Source organism: Lampetra planeri, chromosome 68 (assembly GCF_965212315.1).
Source record: "Lampetra planeri chromosome 68, kcLamPlan1.2.h2, whole genome shotgun sequence".
NCBI lineage: Eukaryota > Metazoa > Chordata > Hyperoartia > Petromyzontiformes > Petromyzontidae > Lampetra > Lampetra planeri.
This window is the reverse complement of record NC_136173.1, coordinates 1,488,356-1,512,001: the sequence shown is the minus strand read 5'-3', so window position 1 is coordinate 1,512,001 and position 23,646 is coordinate 1,488,356. Positions and strand designations below refer to the sequence as shown.

At 52.3% G+C, this 23,646-nt stretch overlaps 1 protein-coding gene across 12 annotated transcripts in view; it reads right to left on the bottom strand.

Moving 5' to 3' along the window:
- LOC144737355 (NACHT, LRR and PYD domains-containing protein 3-like) overlaps positions 1–23,646 on the bottom strand; it is a 126,414-nt gene that overhangs the window by 25,887 nt on the left and 76,881 nt on the right. For 10 of the 12 annotated variants that reach the window (XM_078620014.1, XM_078620019.1, XM_078620018.1 and 7 more), the window contains 4 exons: positions 19,973–20,056; positions 18,638–18,724; positions 7,146–7,229; positions 5,927–6,013 (listed from right to left, as the gene is read on the bottom strand). In XM_078620014.1, the coding sequence (XP_078476140.1) occupies positions 5,927–6,013; positions 7,146–7,229; positions 18,638–18,724; positions 19,973–20,056 (342 nt within the window). The remainder of the gene's footprint in view (positions 1–5,926; positions 6,014–7,145; positions 7,230–18,637; positions 18,725–19,972; positions 20,057–23,646) is intronic. The other 2 variants (XM_078620020.1, XM_078620024.1) reach the window with 1 other exon arrangement.

Sequence of the window (23,646 nt, the reverse complement as noted above, 5' to 3'; positions counted from 1 at the left end):
TTTTCGTCAACCACAGCGGCGCGCGGGAAAAGCATTCATCGGAGGACGACGACCAGGTCTTCCAACAAAGACTGCCCGCGCTGACGGCGTTCAAGGCAGACGGGGGCGACTGGGGGGCCTTCTAACGAAGGTTCCTCGCACATCAAGAGATGTCGGGGTGGTCCGACACCACTGCCCTACGCGCGCTGCCGGCGACGCTCGACGACGACACACTTGTGGCCTTCACATCCGCCCCAAGGTCGTCCCGCTCAACGCTCCAGGCCGCGTTACATCTCATGGCTAAGGTGTTCGGACCGCCCTCGACCTGTCGCCACCAGTTCTACGAACGGCGTAAGATGGTTGGAGAAACTACGCTCGCCTATCGCACGGCGCTGCTCGCCCTGGCAGACGCCGCTTTTCCCCGCATGGACAAGGAGGGGAAGGACGCCATGGTGACAGAGCAGCTGCTGGCGTTGGCTCACGACCTGGGAGTCCCCATCAATACGGCAGACGAAATGGACATTTGCTCCTTGGGGGTTGCTACAAGCGCAAGCGGGCAGTCGTCTGTGCATCGGCGGGGATCGCGACACCTGCCGCGACGGTCGCCGAGCCTCAGACTGCTACGGCTCGGGAGGAGACCTTCACCGTGTCGAGACCGGGGGAGTGGAGATCGGGAGGTCGTTCGCCCATACGATCGTCCCGCAAGCTGGAGCAACCGAAACCTACGACGTCCCTCGTCATGTGTTACAACTGCGGCCTTCGGGGTCACGTCGCGTCCGGGTGCCTGCTCCACGTCAGCGCGCCACGGGACCACGTCCGGACGACGACCAAGGCCCCAAGTCGTCCCAGCTAACCCCGGCAAGTCGCGGCACCCCACACGCTCGGTCCACATACACGGCACACTCGGGTCGCCGCTTCGCGGTGGGGGGACCGCGTATGGGTTCCGGGGATTCGGTTCAGCGAGGGGGGTTCGTACACGGCCCGGGAGCAGTCAAATGGTCCGAGTTGGCCCACAGGATAGTGGCTGCGTCGGCCGGGTCGTCCGTAGTAACGGGTTTTATTGACGGGGTTGAGGTCCGGGTGCTGGTGGACACGGGTGCGTCGGCCACTATCATTTCGGACCTTATTTATAACATCCTCCCCGTCCAATGTCGACCCCTTCTTCCGGTGGATGTACCGTTTTACGCGGCGAATGGGGGTTCTTTGGGAATCATCGGACAGATTCGGGCGACTATTTGTATTGGCGATATCAAATTGGCGGGCCCTATTTTTGTGTCATCATCTCTGGCAGTTCCTTGTTTACTGGGTACGGACTTTCTGGCTAAAATGCCCATTAACATTCTCGTCGATCAGGCCTGCATTGAGCTTCCATCGGGTTGGCGGGTTGCATTTTTAACGAGTCCTACCAAAATACGCACGGTTTGTGCAACGGTTCAGGCGCTGGCAACTCAGACTGTGTGGGTGCCCCCGGGATCGCAAATGTTGGTACCCCTTCGATTCCGAAAACCCCTCGGGGTGGATGCGGCGGAACAAGGTGTTCTGTTGGGGCCGTCAAACAGAGCTGTTGGGGGCCTCGACTTAGCGGTAGCTCAGACCATGGTGCGGGCGGACAGGGATCCGTTCGTTATGGTTCTGAATACGGGGTCGCGGCCAGCTGTAATTACACAAGGCACGGTGCTGGCTCACGCGGCGCCGCTACCCGTCTGAACAGCTCGTTGCACATGCGGATTCTAGCCTCGATACGCATCCTCCATTGGAGGAAGGGACAGAATGGTTGGACTCGTTGTGTGCTGGGTCTAGTAACTTGTCTAGTGTGCAGTTGGGAGCGTTGAGGAGCCTGCTACTCGAATTCGCTGACGTGTTTAGCAGACACAAGTACGATATTGGCTGCACGGACCTGTTGCGCCACCACATAGCGACGGGTGACGCGGCCCCTATTCGGCAGAATCCCTTCCGGCTCAGCCCAGCCGAGAAGGAGCATGTGCAGTCGGCTGTTAATGACATACTATGAGATCTCTTTTACCAGTGGCAAAATATAATGGTAGGTTTTTACCCTTTTAACTGGTACAAGGAGGGGAAGGAATAAAGGTGTCAGTTTTGTACCAGTTAAAAGGGTAAAAACCTACCATTGTTAATGACATGTTGGCTGCCGACATCATTTCGCCCTCTTCCAGTCCGTGGGGTGCTCCCATCGTCCTTGTTAAAAAACAGGACGGGTCCTTGCGGTTTTGTGTGGATTTCCGCCGCCTAAATAAAATCTCGATGGTCGACGCGTATCCACTCCCCAGGATGGATGAGTCGCTGGATGCCTTGGCGGGAGCACAGTTTTTTTCGACGCTTGACCTGCTTTCAGGATTTTGGCAATTGCCCCTCGATGAGGAATCGAAACCAAAGACCGCCTTCCGGACACCAGGAGGCCTATTTGAATTCAATCGATTGCCCATGGGCTAACATTCCGCTCCCACCACGTTCCAGAGGCTCATGGAATTGGTTTTGTCAGGACTCCAATGGGACACCTGTTTGATTTACCTCGATGATATCATCGTTTTCAGCCGGACTTTTGAGGAGCACCTCCAGCGATTGAGAGGGGTGTTCCTCAGGATGCGTTCCGCTAAATTAAAATTTAAACCGGCTAAATGTCACCTGCTTCGGGAATCGGTCAGGTACTTGGGGCATATCGTTGGCCGTTCAGGGATCTCTACAGAGCCTGCTAAGACGCACTGCGTCAGCTCATGGCCAACGCCAACCTCAGACACTGAAGTCCGCAGCTTCATAGGATTCGCCTCCTACTACCGCCGTTTTGTCGAACATTTTGCCACCATAGCCAGGCCCCTACACGCTTTGACGGCTAAAGGGGTAAGGTTTCACTGGGGGCCGGAAGAGGAGGCTGCGTTCTGCTCCCTTCGGGACGCCTTGGTGCGGGCTCCTCCCTTGTGTTACCCCGATTCACGCAACCGTTCCTGCTTGACACGGATGCCAGTAACACGGGTATCGGGGGAGTGCTCTCACAGGTGGTCGGGGGGGTCGAACGGGTGGTCGCCTATGGTAGCAGAGTTTTGTCACCTGCGGAACAACGTTACTGTGACACGTCGTGAATTGCTAGCAATCGTTTTTTTTATACAGCAATTCAGGCCGTATCTCTACGGCCGTCATTTTACTGTTCGTACGGACCACGCGGCTCTCCAATACGCAATGCGGGTGGCGCAACCCTCCGGCCAATTGTCCCGATGGCTGGAGGTCCTCCAAGACTACCAATTCACGACGATTTACCGTAAGGGATTGCGGCACTCGAATGCGGATGCCTTGTCGCGGTTGTCGCCTCGCTCGGAATGCGCATGTCTTCTGGGATCGGCGCGGTGTAAACCCCCTGTCACCATCCCCGCGGAAGTTTTGCTCACCGCCACTGACGCTTCGGGGGTCGACGCGCCCGCCGCTCCCACGGGCGGGGACTCGTTACTCGCGTTGCCTCTTATCGAGTGGGGCCGTCTCCAAATGGCCGACAGTTCCCTACTCACGCTGCGTCGGAAGGCAGAGGCTCCCGGGGGGGGGGGGGGGAGACGCGGGTCGGTTCCTGGGTGGTCAGACAGGGCCTCCTGATGAAGTGGGACAATATGTCCCGGCGTCATATGCTCGTTGTGCTATCTGCTATGCGGGGTAGGGTCGTTCTGGGTGCTCACGAACGACTCATGCATTTGGGATTTCATAAAACGCTCGCCCTACTCCAACGGGACTATTATTGGCCGGGTATGGGGAGCGACATGGCAAACATCCTCAAGGGATGTGTGGGGTGCGCTCAAAGAAAACCGCCACAAATAGCGGCTAATCCACCACTACAATCCATTCAGGTTTCGCGCACGAACGAACTGGTTGCGCTCGATATCTTGGGGCCCTTTCCCGCTACACCTAGGGGTAACAAGTACCTGCTGGTTGGCGTAGAATATTTCACCCGATGGCCCATGGCGTGGCCACTCGCCAACCAGTCGGCTGCGGCAGTGGCGGACGCCTTTGTCCAGGGCTATGTTTTGGACAAAGGCGCCCCCGAACGCTTGCTGACGGACCAAGGAAATAATTTTTCGAGCGTTTTGTTGCGCGAGGTGTGCGACCTGTTGGGTACGAAGAAAGTGCGTACCTCCCCGTACCACCCGCAGACTGATGGAATGGTTGAACGTCTAAACAGAACGATTACTTCTATGCTGTGCCAACAGGTCTGCAACGATCAGGTTGATTGCAACTTACAGGTACCTGGGGTACTCGCGGCCTATCGAATGGCCCCCCATGCGGCGACGGGGTTTTCCCCATTTTTTCTCATGTATGGGCGGGAGGCCGATCCGGCCATGGATGTCCAACTGGGGATTTCCCAGCCACGTGCGAAATCTAAATTGGCCGACCACATCAAATTTAATATCGCCAAACTGGCTGAAGCGCGAGAGGCTGCGAGGTTGAATTCAAGGTCTCGCCAGATCGCTAACGAAAGATTGCATGCACGAAAGGTGTATACGCACGATTGGAAACCAGGCGATAAGGCCTGGCTGCACTGCCCACATGCACCGTTGGCTACGTCCCCTAAATTGTTGAGACCATGGAGGGGACCGGTGGAAATCGTGCGTATTGCACGACCCCAGAGTATCCAGATTAAATGGGAAAAACGCCGTTGGTACGTACACCCCTCCCGGCTGAAACCCTTCGCGGCACCGCATGACCTCCCTTTGTGCCGTAACGACCGAGCGTGTGATGGGGCCGTCGACTCGGGGAGGGATGTGTCGCAGTCTGATCCTCACGTGTCTCCACCTGACCCACTCCCAGGTGTCTCGGACCTGACGGCTGTTGACCGTCGTGAATCGGAACCCCGAGGCACGCGCGGATCTCCGATGCCTGCCCCGTGCCTTCCTGGACTGCCGGCACCACCGGACGGTCAACCGCGTCTGGTGCCATACGACGGACCGGCCAGGCGGACTCGTGCTAAGACACGACACTTTTCATGAAAAAAAAAGAAAGAGGGGAGGGCCCGAGATTGCAGCTCGCCGCCGCGTTCCCCTTCTGCCCGGTATAATGTCCCGTTCAAGGGGCGCTCGGAAATGAAGGGACGCTGCACGAGTAATTTTTTTTTTCATACACATTTATTGTTTCCGCTCGCCGGGTTGTACATATTGTACATATTGTTCTTGTTGTCACGGTGGCATGTTCTGATTCTTGCGGATGGCGGAGTTCTTGTTGTGTTGTGTTGTTGTGATTGTTGCTTGTGTTACGGGGCACACACGGGGGGGGGGGGGTAATACAATTTTTTTTATAGCAGCCGGGTCGGCTGCGAGCTATGTGGTAGGGGGTGATGTAGTGGTGGTGTTGACGCGCGCCGACAGTGAGAGATCACGGGGCGGCGCGGGGTGCGTGGTTGTGCGCGCTGACACAAGGTGGGAAATAGGATCGTGGGCAGCGCGCAGTGATTGGTCAACTGGGGTGGGTGCTCTCAGCGACGTCCGCAGGAGGGACTATAAAGGGGGACGCGCGGGAGCACTCGGGGTTGTTGTTAACCAGTTGAAGATTGAAGACGGAGTTGAAGAAGTAGGGCCCTGAGACCCCTAGTCCCGCTGTCCTTGTAAGGGCCGGGACCCTGTGTGGCTCGGAGGCGAGACTGTGGGACCCGTGGTCTGACGTCCATGTGGGACGAGGCTGTGGGACCCAGAGTCGAGACGGACACCCCAGTCGGGTGGGTTCCGAGAAGCTATGGGGCGTAAGAGCCCGTGTGGGTGTAGCCAGGGGAACCCCGTGGGTTAGGCTGCAGTTAACCACCCGTGTAATATAAGTTGGTGTTAATAAAAGAGTGTGCTACCCGTAAGGTCGTCTCCCGACAAGTCACTACATTACATATGTATGCAAGTGCAAATTGTATTATGCGCAAAAACATATATGTGGTTTGTGTGCGGGTGTTTTGCATCAGGACATGACTCACTCTAATTGCTCCAAGCTCCATTCTCGTCCAACCATCCCATCCACCAAAAGTTGAAGGCCACGGTCTGTAATCTTGTTGTCACTCAGCCTAAACCCACGTGGACGGGAGAAAGGGACAGCCCCTGAGCCTCCACGTGAACCGCGGGGTCAAACATGCGGTGAGTGGACATTCAAAATCCTGGTGGACATGACCCGCCCACACACGTTCATGAGCTAGCTGCTACCTGTTTATGCAATTGTTATGCATTTGATATATAACAGGTGACCATCAAAGGTATCACGATCCTCACAATCATTTGTAATCTTATATGGCACTGTACCATTATAATCTGGAAGGGTTTGCGTTTGTATGAATACAATGTGAAGTTATTTTGCATCCAAGAATACATGGACTTTTTTTACACGAATAAAATAAATGCTTCTGCGATCAACATGTTGTGAATTTACAGACTGCTTTAATATTACATAAGGGTGATGGTGAAACCTCCTGAAGTTTGACTCTGGTAAGCAGGAATTGAGGGTAAGTCAGAAGCCTCCCAAAAATAAATAACACATTATGCAAAAAACTTTTTACCCAAAAACATCTCAGTAGAAAACTGTTCACATGTGCATCAAGCTGCGCAAGGTAGTTTGCAGCATTCGTTGTGCCAATCAACTGTAGGGCATGGGAGATCTCTAAATTAATAAAGTGTAGAGAAAGTATGCAATCTCTATGTTAACAAAGTGCAGGAAGTATAAGCTCTCCATGCTTACAAAGTGTAGGAAATTACAGATATCTGTGCTAATCAAGTGTAATAATTTGTATACATTTGCGAATACAATGTAGAAAATGTGAGATATCTATGCCAATCATGTCTAGTAAATGTGTGCTAACTGTGGTAATCAAGTGTAGGATATTGTGAATGTCTATGCTCATCAAGTTTAGTAAATTAAATGTATCCCTGTTCTTGACAGAATTACAAAATAACTCTCTCAACTTTGATTCCCTGCCCTCAAGCACCCACAGAGTTTCCCTTTAGCCTATCCGGACAATTTTGATTCAGTTCCGGGATGTGCATTCTTAATGACGTGATCATTGTCTATAATATTGTTCATACTTGTAACATAGAAATTAATATTGCTGTGCTGATGTTTAAATGTTACATCACAACGTGTTGCACCAATTATATGCACAGTGTGCACACACAAAGCGCGTGTGAGAAACGAGCAGCAGAGCTTACTCGAGCCACTTCATTCCTGTGTTGGCCTTGAGGATAACACTGAGAGAAGAACCCGACTTGAACGTGAGTGAGCACCGATCCAGTCTACCGGGAAAGAAGAGATGGTGAGCGGGGGAGGGAGGGAGTCAGGCAGGGAGGGAGCCAGGGAGGGAGGGGATTGTGGACAGAGAGTGGGGGATCGTGAGGGCTGGTGGTGGGTTATCAGCATATTTGTGGAGACAGTTTGTGAGGAGCTATTAAAGGCATGCCCACTTTAATAGCAGCTCGCAAATGGCAATCGCTGTTTATGTTTATTGGATTAAAATGTGATGTTTGTTTTGTGTGAAAGTCTACTATATGTGTTAGCGTTTGTTCATCTATGCGTTTGTATGTGGACCTTTTTGCATGTGCATGTAAGTGCCTATGTTTAAATTTCGATTTAAAGCTTTCGTGACTGCAGGGATTCATCTTCTTGGTTCTTTCGGTAAAGTCACGTAGAAGGGAAATAATAAAGTAATAAAAATAATTTTATTATGTTTAATTTATTTTATTTTATTAATTCCCTTGAGCAACAAACATGTACAGTGAGGGAAAAAAGTATTTGATCCCCTTCTGATTTTGTACGTTTGCCCGCTGACAAAGAAATGATCAGTCTATAATTTTAATGGTAGGTTTATTTGAACAGTGAGAGACAGAATAACAACAACAAAATCCAGAAAAACACATGTCAAAAATGTTATAAATTGATTTGCATTTAATGAGGGAAATAAGTATTTGACCCCCTCTCAATCAGAAAGATTTGTGGCTCCCAGGTGTCTTGTATACAGGTAACGAGCTGAGATTAGGAGCACACTCTTAAAGGGAGTGCTCCTAATCTCAGCTTGTTACCTGTGTAATAAAGGACTCTTCCACAGTGTCGATCTCCGTTGTCCTTTATTTGGGTTCGTGTAAAGCTCGCTCCCACGGCGTCCTCGCTCAGGCCCACGTCTCCTCCGTCGAGCTCTCCGCAGCCACACTGCTGCTCCGGCCTGCAGCCACCCTGCTGCTCCGCTCTGTAGCCACACTGCTGCTCCGCTCTGCAGCCACACTGCTGCTCCGCTCTGCAGCCACACTGCTGCTCCGCTCTGCAGCCACACTGCTGCTCCGCTCTGCAGCCAGCCTTCCACAGCCCACTAGCCCCCTGCGCCCGGACACCGATGGCCGACGGTGCCGAGGTCTCCCAACACGTGGCGATCGCGCCACCCTCCCAGTACTGCCCAGCGTGGCCTCCTCCCGTTTTCACTCCGTCTTAACTCCCCGATCCCCTTCCGGTTCTCTCCCTGAATCCTCTCCCCCACGTGACCCTAACTCCTCCCTCTCCTCACGTGACCCAGACTCCGCCCCCCTCAATCCTTGCTCGCATTACACGACCCCCCCCCCCCCCTGATGAAAAACCCAGCCGTCCCCGGCTGCAACAGAACAAAATAATGCGAGCAACTTTCAACCATCGGGCATCACCGGACAACGGAGATTATAACAAGACGATAACAAAGAACAACAAAGAACAAGAACAACAATCAACGAAAGGAATGGGATTTGGAACGCGTGCGGGTCGCCGGCCCGTCCCGAACGGGCGGCGGCCCCCCCACAGACCGAGAACGCGACGGGGTTTTAAGAGTGACGGGATTAGAACCGCCCGCCGCTGTTGGAGGCCCGTCAACGCCAAGGTCCCATTCCCCAAAGAGACCCGAGTCCGGGGTCTCCCGCAACCGTGTCTGTGGTGGGATTGGAGGGGCAGCGGGGTCAAGTGTCCCCATCGCCGTAGTAGGCCCACCCAGAGCAGGATTCGCTGGATCCGCCTGTGTCACGGCCGGTTCGTCTGTAGAAGGCACGACAGGCGCGCTTGCAGGGTCAACAGGCAAAGGCAGAGGTGCGTCGGATGCAACAGACACCGGCAAGGCAACATCAGGAGATGACGCATCCTTCAGCGGGGCCACATAGGGTTTCAACCGAGACGTATGGACGTACCAGCGCCGCGATCCGAACCGAACACGCGCGGACTGCGGGTTAGGAACCTCAATAAACTTAACCGGCCCCTGCCATGGTTTGTGCAGCTTAGGGGAGGTCCCCGCCCGCACTTGCGGGCAGTGCAGCCAGGCCATGTCCCCCACTCGCCAGGGGCATTTCCCATTCGAGCGCCGAGCGCAACGTTCGTTCCGGGCCTGGGTCTTGGCAGTAGCCAATCGGGCCCCCTCCCGTGCCTCGGTGACGCGTCGAACAGTGTCTTGAATGTACTCGGGGAGAGGCTTAACAGGACCCTTCGCCCCCGTACCCAGCTGTACGTCCACCGGCGGCACATTCTCGCGGCCGTACATTAGAAAAAATGGAGAATACCCTGTCGACGCATGAGGCGTCATCTGACACGCGGAGAGTACCCCAGGGATATGCAAATCCCAATCAGCTTGTTTCTCGTTAACCGTGTGACATAGCATGTCCGACAGCGTCCGATTAAGCCGTTCCACCATGCCATCCGTCTGCGGGTGGTAGGGAGACATACGAACCTTCTTGGTTCCCAGAGCAGCGCACACTTCCGCCAACAATTTAGAAGAAAAATTTCGCCCTTGATCCGTGAGCAGCCTTTCCGGCGCCCCTTTGTCCATTACATATCCAAACAGGAAGGCGTCCGTGTTAGACGCCGTCGACTGGTCGGGTAAGGGCCAAGCCATCGGCCAACAGGAAAGATATTCCACCCCGACCAGCAAAAATGTATTGCCCCTAGCGGATGGCGGGAAGGGTCCCAAAATATAAAACGCCACCAACTCGTTAATCCGAGACACCTGTATAGACTGCACTGGCGGCACATATGGGTTTTTAGGCGGCTTCCGCCGGGCACACTCGGGACACGCCCGAATGTGTCCGACAACATCCGTTCTCATGCCGTGCCAGAAGTAGTCTCGCTGCAACGTCAACAAGGTTTTCTGCACCCCGAGATGTAATAGTGTCGCAGTCCGAATCAATTCGTACCGTAACGACGACGGTACTACCAGACGCCAGCGATTGTGCAACCCCTCCCTCCACATCAGCAACCCATCCCGGAGAGCGGCCCCCGGCGTCCCACCGGACAGCAGTCCCCCCGTTCCCTTCGCAGCCCGACTCCGTAAGGCCCCCACACAGTCATCAAGCAACTGCTCGCGAATCCATACCAAGCGCGGCAGGTTCAGAACCCCATCGGCCGGTCCCGGGCATACGGGAGCCTCGGGCACCTCGACAGCTGACACAACAGGCCGAGGGGGTTGCTGAACCGGCGTACACCTATTCGTACCCGAAGAGCAAGCGCAAGGGGACCCCTGCGGCAACCTGGAGAGCGCGTCCGCGTTCGCATGACGCGACCCCTTCCGGTACTGAATTTCGAAGGAAAATTCCTGCAGGGTTTCCAACCATCGTGCCAGTTGGCCAGATGGTTCGTCAACTCTCAGGGCATATTGCCAAGCCGCATGGTCCGTGCGAACAATAAACGACCGGCCGTATAGATACGGGCGATATTGGGGGAGAAAGTAGACAATAGCCAATAGTTTGCGGCGAGTAACGCAGTAGCGGGTCTCTGCCGGCGACAGCACGAGGCTACCGTAGGCTAGCACGCGTTCCACGCCGCCCTTGGACTGTGACAGAACGGCCCCGATCCTAGTGTCACTAGCGTCCGTATCCAGAATAAAAGGGCGATCAAAATCCGGATAGTCCAATGTCGGCGCCATCGCCAAACAATCGCGTAGGCCTTCAAATGCCGCTTCCTCCGGCGGGCCCCAACTGAACCTCCGGCCCTTCCCCGTAAGGAGGTGCAGGGGCCTAGCGATCGTAGCAAAGTTCGGAACGAACCTGCGATAATATGAAGCGAACCCAAGGAAGTGACGTACGTCCCCTACCGAGGCTGGGGTTGGCCAGCTGCGAACGCACGCCGTCTTCTCTGGGTCCGTGGCCACCCCGTCCGCACTGACTATGTGTCCCAAATAGCGCACGGATCGTTGCAGTAGGTGACACTTTTTGGGTTTAAATTTCAAATTGGCGGAGCGCATCCTAGCAAACACCGTTTCCAATCTCTGTAGATGTTCATCAAACGTGCGGCTAAAGACGATAACATCGTCTAAATATATCAAACATGTCTCCCACTGCAGACCTGTTAACACCAGCTCCATCAACTGCTGAAAAGTGGTGGGGGCAGCATTCAAGCCCATAGGAAGACAATTAAACTGAAATAAGCCCTGCGGCGTACAAAAAGCCGTCTTTTCCCTCGAGGACTCATCCAGGGGAAGCTGCCAGAATCCCGAGGAGAGATCAAGATCAAGCGTAGAAAAAAATTTCGCCCCTGACAAGGCATTGAGGGAATCATCCATACGCGGCAGGGGGTACGCGTTTGCCACGGACACTTTGTTTAACTTGCGAAAATCGACAAAAAACCGCAATTTCCCATCCTTTTTCTTCACAAGGACCACCGGCGCGCCCCACGGACTGTTAGACGGGGAAATTATGTCAGCAGCCAGCATGTCCTCCACTGCGCCGCGAACATGATCCCGCTCCGTCGGGCTCAACCGATGCGGGTTCATCCAAATCAGAGCAGCATCCCCTGTATTAATGTGGTGGGAAAGCAAGGAGGTGCGTCCCAAGTCAAAATCATCCGAGCTGAAAACGTCGGAATAGCTTAGCAACAGCGCGCGAAGCGCGGACCGTTGTTCCCCAGTTAGGGATGAATTTTCCCCGCACAACTCGGCAACCCAGCGATCATCCTGCTCCGTGGGGCCCGAAACCCCCCCTACCAGGTCCCGGCGGCCCCGGTCGTCATGGGCTGTGAAAGCAGTCGTGGCGTGAGCCAAAACCGTTCCGGCTGGTACGCTAACATTATCCGCACTCCCATTCAGCACTTGTAAAAACGGAGGCTGACCCGGCCGGACAATCGTCTGTGCCCCGACCAGCGCCGAGCCGGCCGTTATAGCCATGGACGGCGATAACAAAACACCCACCGCTCCCTCAATGCCAGGCACTGGTTTCCGATACCTCAACGGAATAAGCATCTGCGAACCAGGTGGAATATCAACAGATACCTCGGACAGCGCCTGCACCTGGCAGACAGGGGAAGACTGGCCCCAGGGCGACGGCAAGAACGAAATTTTCCGACCCCCTTCCAATTCAATGCAATTTTGATTCACCCTTATTTGAATGGGCATTTTTGCCAGGGAATCGATCCCCAACAAACAGGGCACCGCGAGGGACCTGGAAATCAACACGGTCCCTGAAGCCGACACCCCCCCGATCGATATGTTGGCGTCCACCTGGCCCACAATGCCCATACTTCCCCCGTTCGCCGCTATGCAAGAGTCATAAACGGGTCGCACCCTTCCCGGCAGAATGCCTAAGAGATGAAAAATGACGTCTGAGATAATGGTCGCGGACGCACCTGAGTCCACCAAAATGCGCACCTCGACCCCCTGAATAGAACCAGGCACAGTGGACGACCCAGTAGCGGCCGCAACCACCCTCTGTGCCAATTTCCGCCACTGCGTCAGCGAGCGACATGGGTCAATCGGCGGCCCCCCGTTGTTAATGACACACGGACCCCACGGCGATGGTGATGCATGAGGTGACAGGCCTTGCCGGGTGTCTGATGCGCACCGACTTGCCTGTCCTGGATGGTCCTTTCACGTCATGTCCGTGGCAGAGGCCTCCTGCTGGGGCGGCCCCGGGATGCGAGCCCAACAATCCCTGGCGAAGTGGCCCTTACGGCCGCAGCGGAAACACTCCAAGTCGTTTCGGCGCGCAGCACCCCCTCTGTCCCGACGCTCCCGCGTCGGCGGCCCGGAGCGCACCCCTGCTCCCCCTCGAGCAGGCCACTGGGCGGACGCGGCCGTCAACTCCTGCGGACCCCTGTCGTCAGGAACGTAGACAGCCTTCTTGGGGTCCCACCCTGTAGCACCGCCTTCGACGATGGGGCCCCCCATCCAAGCCGACACCTGTTTCCACCGTCGAAGGTTAAATTGGGCATCCAAGCACCTAGCCGCAACACGGGACGTCAACTTCTCATGGCCACACACCGGCTTGGGAATCCCCAAGTCCCTAGATAACTCCAGCATCTTGCCCAATATGAGGGGTTCCAACAAATCAGGCTCCGTTTCAGGATACGCAGCCATAGCTAGCTCTAGAACGGCGCCTCGGAATGCCACTGGCGATTCTTCCGGCGCCCGTTGCCGCTGTACGAATCTGCGATGAGCATCGTCCGGAGGCTCATACGCGTCCGCCATTTCCTCAAAGACCCCCTGTAGCGTCCTCTTCTTTTCGGCCTTGATGGAGTGGAAGAACCTGACGGACTCGTCGTCGAGAAGTGTTGGCAGGACCTCCAGGGCCTCCGCGTCCGTCCATTTGGCGGATCGTAGAGCCACTTGAAAACGACAGGCAAACGCGCTCCAATCTCCGCTGATGGAGAATTCTTTAACAGTCGTTAGATGACGGCTGTGGGTCCTTGCTCCGCCGTCCTCCATCGATGGTGACTCGTGCGGCAGCGACAAGATGGCGTCACTCCGCAACGTGTTCAAGATGACGGCTCCCCGCGGTGGAGGGCGTAAGATGGCGGCTTCCCACCGTTCCTCCTCGGCCACGCCCAAGATGGCGGCTTTGTGCCGCGTGGTGTTCCCCGCTGGGCCTCCACGAAGTCGTCGCCGGCGTCACGAGGTCGCACAACTGCGTCAACACCGCCTTCAGTGCCTCCAGTTGGGCCGCCACCTGTCGCCATCCTTCGTCGGCGTCCACTTGCGCGGATGGACCCACCGAAGCGGCAACGTCCTGCACCCCCGGACCGTCGCTCGTCCCTGCGTCGCTTCCCCCCTCCATCGTCAGTAGCGCCACCGCCGGAGGGAGGTCGTCTTCAGAAGATGCTGCAGAAGATGGTGCAGGGACATTCTTTCTTCTGAGCTGTTTTGACATGCCGTTTCACTTCTGACACCAATGTAATAAAGGACTCTTCCACAGTGTCGATCTCCGTTGTCCTTTATTTGGGTTCGTGTAAAGCTCGCTCCCACGGCGTCCTCGCTCAGGCCCGCGTCTCCTCCGTCGAGCTCTCTGTAGCCACACTGCTGCTCTCGGCCTGCAGCCACCCTGCTGCTCCGCTCTGCAGCCACACTGCTGCTCCGCTCTGCAGCCACACTGCTGCTCCGCTCTGCAGCCAGCCTTCCACAGCTCGCTAGCCCCCTGCGCCCAGACACCGATAACCGACGGTGCCGAGGTCTCCCAACACGTGGCGATCGCGCCACCCTCCCAGTACTGCCCAGCGTGGCCTCCTCCCGTTTTCACTCCGTCTTAACTCCCCGATCCCCTTCCGGTTCTCTCCCTAAATCCTCTCCCCCACGTGACCCTAACTCCTCCCTCTCCTCACGTGACCCAGACTCCACCCCCCTCAATCCTTGCTCGCATTACACCTGTATAAAAGACACCTGTTCACAGAAGCAATCAATCAATCAGATTCCAAACTCTCCACCATGGCCAAGACCAAATATCTCTCCAAGGATGTCAGGGACAAGATTGTAGACATACACACGGCTGGAATGGGCTACAAGACCATCACCAAGCAGCTTGGTGAGAAAGTGACAACAGTTGGTGCGATTATTCGCAAATGGAAGAAATACAAAAGAACTGTCAATCTCCCTCGGCCTGGGGCTCCATGCAAGATCTCACCTCGTGGAGTTGCAATGATCATGAGAACGGTGAGGAATCAGCCCAGAACTACACGAGATGATCTTGTCAATGATCTCAAGGCAGCTGGGACCATAGTCACCAAGAAAACAGTTGGTAACACACTACGCCATGAAGGACTAAAATCCTGCAGCGCCCGCAAGGTCCCCCTGTTCAAGAAAGCACATATACATACCCGTCTGAAGTTTGCCAATGAACATCTGAATGATTCAGAGGACAACTAGGTGAAAGTGTTGTGGTCAGATGAGACCAAAATGGAGCTCTTTGGCATCAACTCAACTCGCCGTGTTTAGAGGAGGAGGAATGCTGCCTATGACCCCAAGAACACCATCCCCACCGTCAAACATGGAGGTGGAAACATTATGCTTTGGGGTGTTTTTCTGCTAAGGGGACAGGACAACTTCACCGCATCAAATGGACGATGGACGGGGCCATGTACCGTCAAATATTGGGTGAGAACCTCCTTCCTTCAGCCAGGGCATTGAAAATGGGTCGTGGATGGGTATTCCAGCATCACAATGACCCAAAACACACGGCCAAGGCAACAAAGGAGTGGCTCAAGAAGAAGCACATTAAGGTCCTGGAGTGGCCTAGCCAGTCTCCAGACCTTAATCCCATATAATATCTGTGGAGGGAGCTGAAGGTTCGAGTTGCCAAACGTCAGCCTCGAAACCTTAATGACTTGGAGAAGATCTGCAAAGAGGAGTGGGACAAAATCTTTCCTGAGATGTGTGCAAACCTGGTGGCCAACTACAAGGAACGTCTGACCTCTGTGATTGCCAACAAGGGGTTTGCCACCAAGTACTAAGTCATGTTTTACAGAGGGGTCAAATATTTATTTCCCTCATTAAAATGCCAATCAATTTAGAACATTTTTCAGGATTTTTTTGTTGGTATTCTGTCTCTCACTGTTCAAATAAACCTACCATTAAAATTATAGACTGATCATTTCTTTGTCAGTGGGCAAACGTACAAAATCAGCAGGGGATCAAATACTGTATAAGGTGGTGGTGGCTTATACTCCCACCGAAGGTCAACATGTTGTGGAAGAATGCAGGCAAGGTCGATGAGCCAGATGCCTTCTGTGGCCTCCTGTCACAGGTGCTAGCTAAAGTGGCCCCTCGGGATACAGCCATCCTTTTAGGAAACTTTAATTCCAGAGATGGTCATGGCACAGGCACCTGGCCTGGAGTGATTAAAAGGCATTGGCCAGATCAGCTCAATAACAACGGTAGAAGGCAGCTAGACTTCTGTGGAGCCTATTAGTTTGTAATTACCAACACGCTGTTCCAGCATCGGTGCATCCACACAACATTATGAACGTTTTCCGGGTCCAAGCATGAACATCTGCTGGACTATATAGTAATGGAACAGCATATGCGGGCCCATGTCCTGCTGACTTACGATCGTCTTGTGATCTGTAAAATACACGTGCCATTCTTCGACTCTGGTGGTGGGTGTACACCCAGGACCCCATTCAAACCTACAGTCGCCTGGTCTCAAATAGCTGAGACTAGGCCACTTTTATCATCGCTTGCAGCTGGGGTTGGCATTGTCCCCCTCCTCCTGATGCCGAGGGGAAATAGGTGAGGTTTAAGACTGTGGGTCATGCAGCTGTAATGGGTGCTTTGGGTACGAGGTCCAGACTTTCCCAGAGACCCTTGCTGGCAGAGGTGTTCCAGCTGGCTGAGAAAAAAGACAGGCCCACTCCCATCGTCTACAGCATCCTACGTCAGAGAATGAGGAGGTTTCCGCAGCCTTTGCTCTGAAGTTCGGACGGTCATGCGATGCTACAAGGATGAGTGGTGGTTGCGGGTTGCTGAGGAGATGCAGTCTGCCTCAGTAGCCTTCGATAACAAATCACGACTTTTACATAAAGCGTAACTTGCAGTGCCACACCAAACAGCATCTTCTGCGGAAATAAAGGTGATCCGATTGCTGACTCCCAGGAACATGTTTGCAGGTTTGTTGAGCATTTCTGTGAGATCTTGGGGGAGAGGAAATACCTCAGCCAAGGAAACATCATGGGGCATGGTAGGGATGAAGTAGTCACCCCCTACTATGAGTGGTTGATTGAGGTGCCATCTGTTGTGGAAGTAAGAAAGGTGATCCAAAGTCTGAGACCAGGAAAAGGGCTGGGCAGAGATGATCTCCCAAGAAAACTACTGAGGGAAGGTGACATGTGTGCAGACTGCCCTGTTTGATATCATTATAACACTGCACCACTGAATGGGTTCTGCAGGATAAGAAGGACACAATGATAGCCCCCCTCTTTCAGAGGGGGTACCGCACTATGTATGTATATTGAACTTCTTTCACACAGTACGTAGCCAACCATGCTAATCAGAGGTGTTACAACAATTGTAACATCTACTGCGGAATCTCCTCAATGTGCTGGGAAAGGTCCTGGCAAGGTGTATTCAATATCACCTTACCAGGTACGCTGAGGATTGATTTGTGGAGCCCCAATGTGGTTTTTGAGGACATTTCCATGGCTGTACCAGAGGGATATCCATCTGGTACAGATATAATGGGAGGTTGATTGATGCCTGGGTGCAGTGAATGGATGGGTCCCTATTGCTCAACCACGTTATGTATGCGGATGATTTGATAATTGCTGCTCACTCTTAGAGGGGTTGGAGAATCTGCTGCTGAACCTGGAGCATGCCATTTAGAGATGGGGCCTTAATATAAGCCTAGGACTGGTTCAAATATTTGCCACAGATATTGGTTATGGGCAGGAATCAAAATTGTGTCTCTGGTGGTGTAGGGCAGTGCGCTATTACAAATGTCATTCACCACTAAGAGTGGGAGGATTTAGAGAGGGAATGGAACAAGTTTTATGGAATAGGAGTCATAGAGGAAATTGGAGCAATCAGATAAAAAATTAGTTTAAGGGGAAATATAGTTGTGATGAGTGTGGAGAACATTCCAGACCTGGAAAATATGCTCATGAACATGTCTGGTTTGGCAGCAAAGGTCTCGTGCCAAATCAATTGAGCAGCACCATATTTTCATCAGCTGCGGAACACTCTGTGGAAGCTGCCTGGACTGTCGTTCCACATGAAGTTTCGGGTCTTATCAGCCAGTTATGCCCTCCCTTCTTTATGCTTGTGAAACATGGATCCCTCTAGTAGGACATCTGTGTTTCTTTGAAACATTTAGGATGGCCTACCTATAATCCATTCTCGGTTTAACTAGGCTATATTGTGTGAGCTCACAGATCCTTGAAAGATCCCACCAAAGAGCTCCTCCAGCAGGCAAAACTCGGTTATGTAGCCTGCATGTCTAACCACTGTATGCTCAAGCAACTTCTGTTTGGCCAGATGGAGGGGGTTAAATGGGCACAGCACGGGTTAGACAAAATAATGGATGTGGTACAAAAGAAGGTGGAGATTAGTGGACTTACCAAATACTGGTACCAGTCGTTTTCAGATTTGGCCTCTTGGAGGAGGCTCGTGAAGGACGCTACAGGGCCGATTGGAGGCAGTTGCCCTCCAACAACAACGGATGGCAGAGGACTGATGCTCACCGTAATGAGTGGAGCGCCGGTCGCTAAAATGTAGTAATTTGGCAAAATTGGAAACACGGGGGTGCATCTGCTATCCATCTCAATCAGTCAACCAATGCCATCTAGGTCTATCCTGTGAACTCCTTTCAGTGTACCTTCGACGCTTCATGTGTCCTCAAAGTGCACATCACTTGGGACAAGCCCTAAGGTGACGTCACCACGACTGAGTGGAAAATGGCTGTTCATTATTGTTGATGATGATGTTGTGTGTGTGCATCAGGACATCACTCACTCCAACTCCTCCAAATGCACTTTTCTCCCCGCCATCCCGTCCGCCAGATGTTGGATGCCGCTGTCTCTTATCTTGTTGCCACTCAGCCTAAACCCAAGTGGACAGGAGAAGAGACAGCCTTGATGCAATGATCCCACGTGATGGATACGTGGCGAGTAACGGACACTTACACTCTAGGTGAACATGACCAACACGCACACACGCATGTTCATGGGACAACTACTTATTTGTTAATAATTTAATATTGAACAGGCAACATTCACAAGCTTCATTCTCCTCACGATCATTTGTATTTTACTGCACTGTACCTTAATAATTTGGAAGAGGGTGCGTTTATATGAACACAATGTTGCATCAGTGGCTTCGAGAGGTGTTTATGATGAATGCATCTGCTATCAATATATGGTGAATTTGAAGATAGCTAAAATAAATGTGAACATGACAGTAAAACATCTTGATAGTGGAATCGAGTAAGTGGGAATTCTGGTAAGCCAGAAAAGCCTGTGAAAAATAAATACCTGATTCAGATTTTAAAAATTGGATATGCCTCGCCAGAGTCTTCTCAAATTGTATGTCTTGGCCAGAGTCAAATGCCACCTTCAAATCAATGTAAACAATGTACAGGGGTAGCTTGAACTCTGAGTGTAGTTCAGAGAGCAGGCAGAGTGAAATAAGAGCATCCATCTTGGACCGAACCAACATTAATCTATGGTAATCAAGAGTGGGAAATGATATTTATAAAATATGCTAATCAAGATTGGAAATTGGATATCTCTATGCTATTGAAGTGTAGGAAATGTAAGATATCTTAATCAAGTATATAAAATAAAATACCTCAATGCGAATGACGTCTATGAAATCGAGATGTCAATGTTTATCAAGTGTTGGACTTTCGAGATCAGAGAGATAAAATATAGCACTGGATATTGCTTCCCGAGCTCGCAAAATGCCCCTGTCGCCTATATCGCTGTGTTACTACATTGTGATCATCCATCCAGGGCGTCACGGTGGCGAATAATCTCCCTCAACCTGTATATTAAGAGTTTGCACATTCTCTCTCAGTGGTCATGTAGATTTTTCTTCGGGTTCTCCGGTTTTCCCCTCCATATTTATCTCTATGTGTGGATAGGTCGCCTCTTGAAAAAGAGCTAATATCTCAGTTGGCTTTACCTGGTAAATAAATAAAACAGTCAAGTGAGCAGTGCATTCTAGGCGATTTGATCATTGTCAATGATATTGCGTTCATATTTCAATATTTACATGACACTGTGTTGCACCAAAAATAAGCACATTGTGCCCAACGAGCGCATGTGAGAAACGAACGGCAGAGCTTACACCAGCTTCTTCAATCCTGTGTTGGCCTTGAGAATGTCTGTGAAAGAAGAGCTCGACTTGTCCGTGAGTGAGCAGCACTGCAGACTGCGGGGAGAGATGAGACGGTCAATGGGGGCGAAGGGGAGGGTGGTGATGGGTGGTGAGGGGTAGTGGTGGGTCAGAGGAGTGTGGTTGAGGGGTGTGTTTGTGGAGACTGCTTGTGAGTAACTATTAAACCCATGCCCACTTTAACAGCTGACAAACAGCTACCACTGATTAGGTTCATGGGGTTAAATTGTATTGTGTATGTGTGTGTACACAAATGTGTGTGTGTGTGTAGTAGTGTAGTATAGTCCGGCAAAACAACCCCCTACCTCCTCGTGGTGCCGGACGGGCTCACGCTGTCGTGGACAGTACTGTGGTGGAGGGCCAATTCCGATTGGCCTTTCCCCTCATGGCGTTTGTAACCACCCCAGCGGCCAAATGGGGGCTCTGGACGGGTGCGAGGGGCTGGAAACCCCTCCACCTTCAATGAATTACCACTACACCACGACGACAAAATTTTATAAATAAGCTTGTGCCGGAGGCCCCGGGGGGACAGGCGTCTATGACGTCTCCTGGCCAAACCCCATTTGGTGGAGCCAGGAAACTGAATCCTTACCCTCGGGGCTCCTCCAGAAACAACAAAAAAACACTTTGTGTGGCCATGTGGAATGTTCAAACGCTCACTGCAGAGGAGAAGCTGCCACTCCTCTGTCGGGAGTTGGACCGGTACCGCCTGGATCTCTGTGGTATTCATGAGGTCCGGTGGACTGGCTCTGGCTCATGCCACCATGAGGGGTGGACAGTCCTCTACTCGGGGCAAGCGACTGCCTAACAACAGGGTGTGGATCTTCTTCTGAAAAAGTAATGCAGGGGGCGTGGGAGCGTGGCGGTGAGGTGTGAGAAAATGCGAGGAGTGGTGGTCATGGTTACTTATGCCCCCACTGAAGACGAACATCCGTGGAGGGATGCAGGCAAAGCCGATGAGTCAGATGCCTTCTATGACCTCCTGTCACAGGTGCTAGCCCCTCGAGATAGAGTCATCTTGTTGGGTGACTTCAATGCCCGAGTTGGTCATGATGCTGGCACCTGGTCTGGATTAACTGGAAGGCATGGGCCAGATCAGCTCAATAACAACGGCAGGAGGCTGCTAGATTTTTGTGCAGCCCATGGGCTTGTAATTACCAACACGCTGTTCCAGCATTGGCACATCCACACCACATCATAGATGCATGCCGGGTCCAAGCAAGAACATCTGCTGGACTACATAGTGACGGAACAGCGGATGCGGGCCCATGTCCTTTATACCAGGACCTACCGTGGAGCTGATCTGCCCACTGACCATCGACTTCAATCTTAATTTGGAGCTTTCGTGACTGCAGGAATTACTCTTTGGTTCTTTCGGTAAAGTCACGTATAAAGATAAAATAATAAATTAAATAATAGCATACTACGACGTTTCGATTGCAACACAAGCAATCATCATCAGGTATAAAAGAAAGAAATAGCAACAAAAATCTAACCAGAAAACTATAGACAGACATATAAGCAGACAGATATCACAAAGATACACAGAGAGAGGACACGCATCGGCACAAAGAGAGAGATCGTCTCTGTGACGGGGCCTTAAATAGAGAGAGGGGGGGGCGGGGTCGGAGAGAGGGAGGGGGCAGAGGAAAAATTAGCATGTCAATGAGTAGGGCGACATGTGGTACGGTACGCAAGCTTGAAAATTCGGAGAAAGGGAGAAAGACACACTAAAATTAAATAACCTAGCAAAATATCGAAATGTAATGTAATGCAACACAGAGAGTCGGTCAACACACAATTAACGCATAGCCTGGTCGATTACGTATTTCAAAGATTGCTAAGTTAGAATTTAAGTGTGAAAATTCCAAAGAGAGGACACAAGCAGAGAGAGAAAACAAAAAACCCAGAGAGAGAGAATAAATAAACTTAAAACTTCCCCGTAGAAGTGGTTCAATCTTAATTTGGAGCTTTCGTGATTGCAGGAATTACTCTTTGGTTCTTTCGGTAAGATATCTGTCTGCTTATATGTCTGTCTATAGCTTTCTGGTTAGATTTTTGTTGCTATTTCTGTCTTTTATGCCTGATGATGATTGCTTGTGTTGCAATCGAAACGTCATAGTATGCTATTATTTAATTTATTATTTTATCTTTATACGTGACTTTACCGAAAGAACCAAAGAGACCATCGACTTGTCATGTGTAAGATGCGCCTGCCATTCTTCCACTCCGGTGGTGTGTGTACACACAGGACTCCATTCGAACCCTTAGTGGCATGGTCTCAGCTAGCTTACCGCAGCCTTCGCTCGGAGGTTCGGAGAGCCGTGAGGTGCTGCAAGGATGGGTGGTGGTTGGGTGGTGGTCGCGGGTTGCTGAGAAGATGGAGTCTGCCTCAATGGCCCGCAATCACATATCGCTCTTTAATTCCATAAAAAAGTAACCTTCAGTGCCACACCTATTACCATCATTAGAGGAAAGAACGGTGATCCAATCTCCGACCCCCAAGAACAGGTTTGTTGATTTGCTGAGCATTTCTGTGAGGTCCTGGGGGAGGATAAATCCCTCAGCCAGGAAAGCAACGTGGGACAAAGTGGGGATGACCCTGCCGTGGCTGCGGTGCCTCAAATATTGGAAGAAGAAGTCACCCCCTCTGAGTGGTTGGCTGAGGTGCCAACTGTGGAGGAAGTACTGAAGGCGATCCAGAGTCTGAGACCAGGAAAGGCACGGGGCAGAGATGATTCCCAAGTGAAATGCTGAGGGAGGGTGGCATTTGTGCACAGACTGCTCGACATGACATCATAAAAACAGTCTGGACCACTGGCCGGGTCCCGCAGGATTGGAAGGATGCCCTGGTAGTCCCCCTCTTTAAGAAGGGTGACCGCACAGACTGTAACAACTACAGGGGCATTTCACTCCTCAGTGTGCCGGGAAAGGTCCTGGCGAGGATTATTCAACATCGCCTTGCTAGGCACACTGAGGAGCGGCTTGTGTAGCCCCAGTGAGGTTTTAAGAAAGGGCGGTCCTGCACAGATGCCATATTTTCTGTCCGTCTGCTACAGCAGAGGTGTAGGGAATTCCAATTGTACTGACATCTCTGCTTTATTGAACTGGTCAAGGCCTATGATACCATCAGTCGGCCTGGGCTCTGGGTTGATCTTCATGCTTTCGGAGTCCCTGACCCTCTGCTCACGATCATTAAGGGACATTCACGATGGTGAGCGGGCCCAGGTGAAACTACATGGCCGGGAGTCAGATCCATTCCCTATACACCTTGGGGTGCGACAGGGATGTCCTCTGGCTCCCACATTATTTAACATCTATTTATGACCACGTAGTTTGTGAAGCCTTCAATAGCTGTACCGGAGGAATTTCCATCTGGTACAGACATGATAAAACACTTCGACGACAATTGACTGTGTCTTATTTATTTATTTATCCGCGTTCTTCCACACTATCTCCGTCGCTCTGCGTGACGCAGCGTGAGTTGGTATCCTTTGCGCACGCTCGCTCACTCTCTCGCTTCCGTGCACCGCTGGCAGACGGCGCGCAGGGCGACCGTCTCTGGACCGCCACGTGGCTGATGGCGTCCCGGAGGCGCGAGACGTGGTTCCGCTTCTAGACTTCCC